Source organism: Helianthus annuus, chromosome 10, assembly GCF_002127325.2.
Source record: "Helianthus annuus cultivar XRQ/B chromosome 10, HanXRQr2.0-SUNRISE, whole genome shotgun sequence".
NCBI classification, from domain to species: Eukaryota; Viridiplantae; Streptophyta; class Magnoliopsida; order Asterales; family Asteraceae; genus Helianthus; species Helianthus annuus.
In genome coordinates, this window is record NC_035442.2 from 7,706,581 (window position 1) to 7,709,252 (window position 2,672).

At 34.1% G+C, this 2,672-nt stretch overlaps 1 protein-coding gene across 1 annotated transcript; it reads left to right on the top strand.

Annotated features, from left to right (window-relative positions):
• The first annotated feature begins 829 nt into the window (after window positions 1–829).
• LOC110880668 lies at window positions 830–1,738 on the top strand. The gene is made up of 2 exons (XM_022129145.1): window positions 830–1,330; window positions 1,386–1,738. Exons 1-2 carry the CDS (start codon window positions 1,232–1,234, stop codon window positions 1,614–1,616), a joined length of 330 nt encoding a protein of 109 aa, XP_021984837.1. The 5' UTR covers window positions 830–1,231; the 3' UTR covers window positions 1,617–1,738.
• The last annotated feature ends 934 nt before the right edge of the window (window positions 1,739–2,672 follow it).

Consider the following 2,672-nt stretch of genomic DNA (forward strand, 5'->3'; position numbering starts at 1 on the left):
TGACGAGTACACAAATATCGAGATCGGATCTGAATCTCAGCACTATCCAGGATTTCAGCCTGATTTTGCAGAGGTTTGTTTTAGATTATAACTAGGGTTTGAGTTGTGTATCAGAGCAAAAGTTGTTGGAAATTGTTTTTGACCTTATGGAGTAATAGAAATTATTCAACAGTAGAATTAGCGATACGCCCTGTATTACATGGTAGATTTAACTAGTGAGTTTAAAAACTTCATCTTAAAAATCTTGATAAACTAATACCACTGACATGTTATCTAGACAGGGAATTGACCTGTGCCGAAAGGGCAATACGGAAGGAAATAGCGATACGGGTCGTATCACATGGTAGATTTAACTAGTGAGTTAAAAAACTTCATCTTAAAAATCTTGATAAACTAATACCACTGACATGTTATCTAGACAGGGTATTGACTTATGCTGAACGGGCAATACGGGAGGAAAAAGCGCTAAGGGTCGTATTACATGGTGAAAAATAGGTCATAAAGGCTGTATGAGGACTAAGAAAACTAGTTAGCCAATTGTCCAACCATCATAACTTTGACTTTTCCAACTCAACAAGGTCTAATTTCTCCTCTTATGCTTGCATGCGTAACCTAAAGGTGTGTACGGCTTGGTTCGGTTTGGTTTTTGGGAAAAACCAAAACCGAAATCGAAATGTTGATTTTTGGTTTTCAAATTCGGTTTCGGTTTTTACATCGGTTTGATTTTTCGGTTTTTGAAACAAAATTACGTAAGATTCAAAAAATAAAAAAATTAATTTAAAATTTAATATTCTTTCTTATATGTTTACATTTAAGTTATATTTAACTTTCTAAATTGATATTGTTCACATAAATCTAACATTCTAATCTATTTTTATGTTTCTCTAAAGTTTTTATTAGACAAAATGACAGTGCACGTCCTTTAGGTTTACCTAAAAGTACAATGCACGTCCTTAACGTTTAAAAGTTGCACTGCAAATCCTTTACCTTTAATTTTGTTGCATTGCAAGTCCTTTATGGCTAACGGTGTTAACTTTTACCATTAAATCCCCCACGTGCCTCCCACGTGAGGGGTATATCCGTCCATTCCCTTCATTCTTCCCCTTTAAAACCCTAGTTTCCAAAAACCATCACCATTTCCCTTCATCCCTTTCATCTGTAACCCTAACCCCATACGTATTTTCCCTTCAACAAAAAAATGGAACCCTAACGAACTGATATCTCCAATTCAATGTCAGTTGTGTATTGTTCTTGTGGGAGAGAAGCTACAATTATGATATCTAGGACAGATCGCAATCCTGGACGTCGCTTTTATGGTTGCCCTCAAAAGGTATGTGATTTTTGGTTGTCGATTAACTGCAGATAATTATTTTTTCTTTTCGCAGGGTTGTCGAGGATTCATTCAGTGGGCAACTGATGAACCGTTAGATACAATGCCAGCATTGTTGAGGGCCATAAACTTCCTTGAATCTTCTAATGAACAACTGCTAACTTCCAACCATTTGCTTGAGGAAAAACTGAAAGAAACTGAAGCTGAAAATATGAAATTGAGGATGTATTTGACTGTTATTGTCTTTGCTGTTATTGTAATTGTCATGGCTAGGTTGTTAGGGTAATGGTCATTGCTGTATTAGTGGTTTAACGAGTAGGTAGTTGTAGTAATGGTTCAATACCAAGTAATGTAATGGTTTAACGAATTGTAATGGTTCAATACCAAGTTGTTTGTGCAACGCTTCAATACCTAGTTGTTTGTGTAATGGTTCAATGTATTGGTTTAAATCTGTTTAATGGAATGTAATGGTTTAACTAAGTGCAATGGTTCATTACCAAAAGTCAACAGATGCCAAAATACCAAAAGTTTAAAAAGTAGCAACAGCAAGCAAACACACATTTTTATTAAGACTTTTTTCTCTTATAAGTTATAATACTTTGAAGATTATTTAATCTTTATATTAACTTTTGTTATCTATTGTAGGCAATAAATAAATTATTTCAATTCTAAATAAACTTGTTAACGTTTTTATTAAATACTCATCATTCAAAAATAAAATTGATAATTTCTACTAGTATGGGTTAAACAACCTAAACTTAAACATAAAAATATATGGACTAGGCCTACTATTGCAACTTATCGGTTTGGTTTTTTCGATTATTGAAAATGGTTACCCCAAAATCGAACCGTCGGTTTTTGTTCGATTCGATACTTTTTGTTCCTCATATTCATGAATTTCTCTTAATTAATTATAGTTTTGTTTTGTTCTCTATTTCAGTATTATAAATATCCCCACTAGAAAACATATTTTCCACATGAATAGGCTCAACCTCAGGTTCATTCTCACAACCCTTATGGGGAAAGTAGGGGTACCTGTGGCTTATAATTTTCAAATGAACTAGTGAGATTTTCCCCACGCTTCGCGGCGGGAATTCGGTCAGTATCGGTTCGGTTTATTATGGTACTGGCACTCGCTATAGTAATCGAAATATAAAACCTTACATAGATCGAAACCATAAGAATAAATATCGATATTGGTACCGATGTTATTTAGTTGATATCGGTTAGGTTCATGTGCGTTCTATGTTTATTTTTATTAACATTGTGATATAAAGTTACTGAAAACGAATAACATGCCGCTAGCGTACCAAACCGAACTGAAACTGACTAACAACATCTG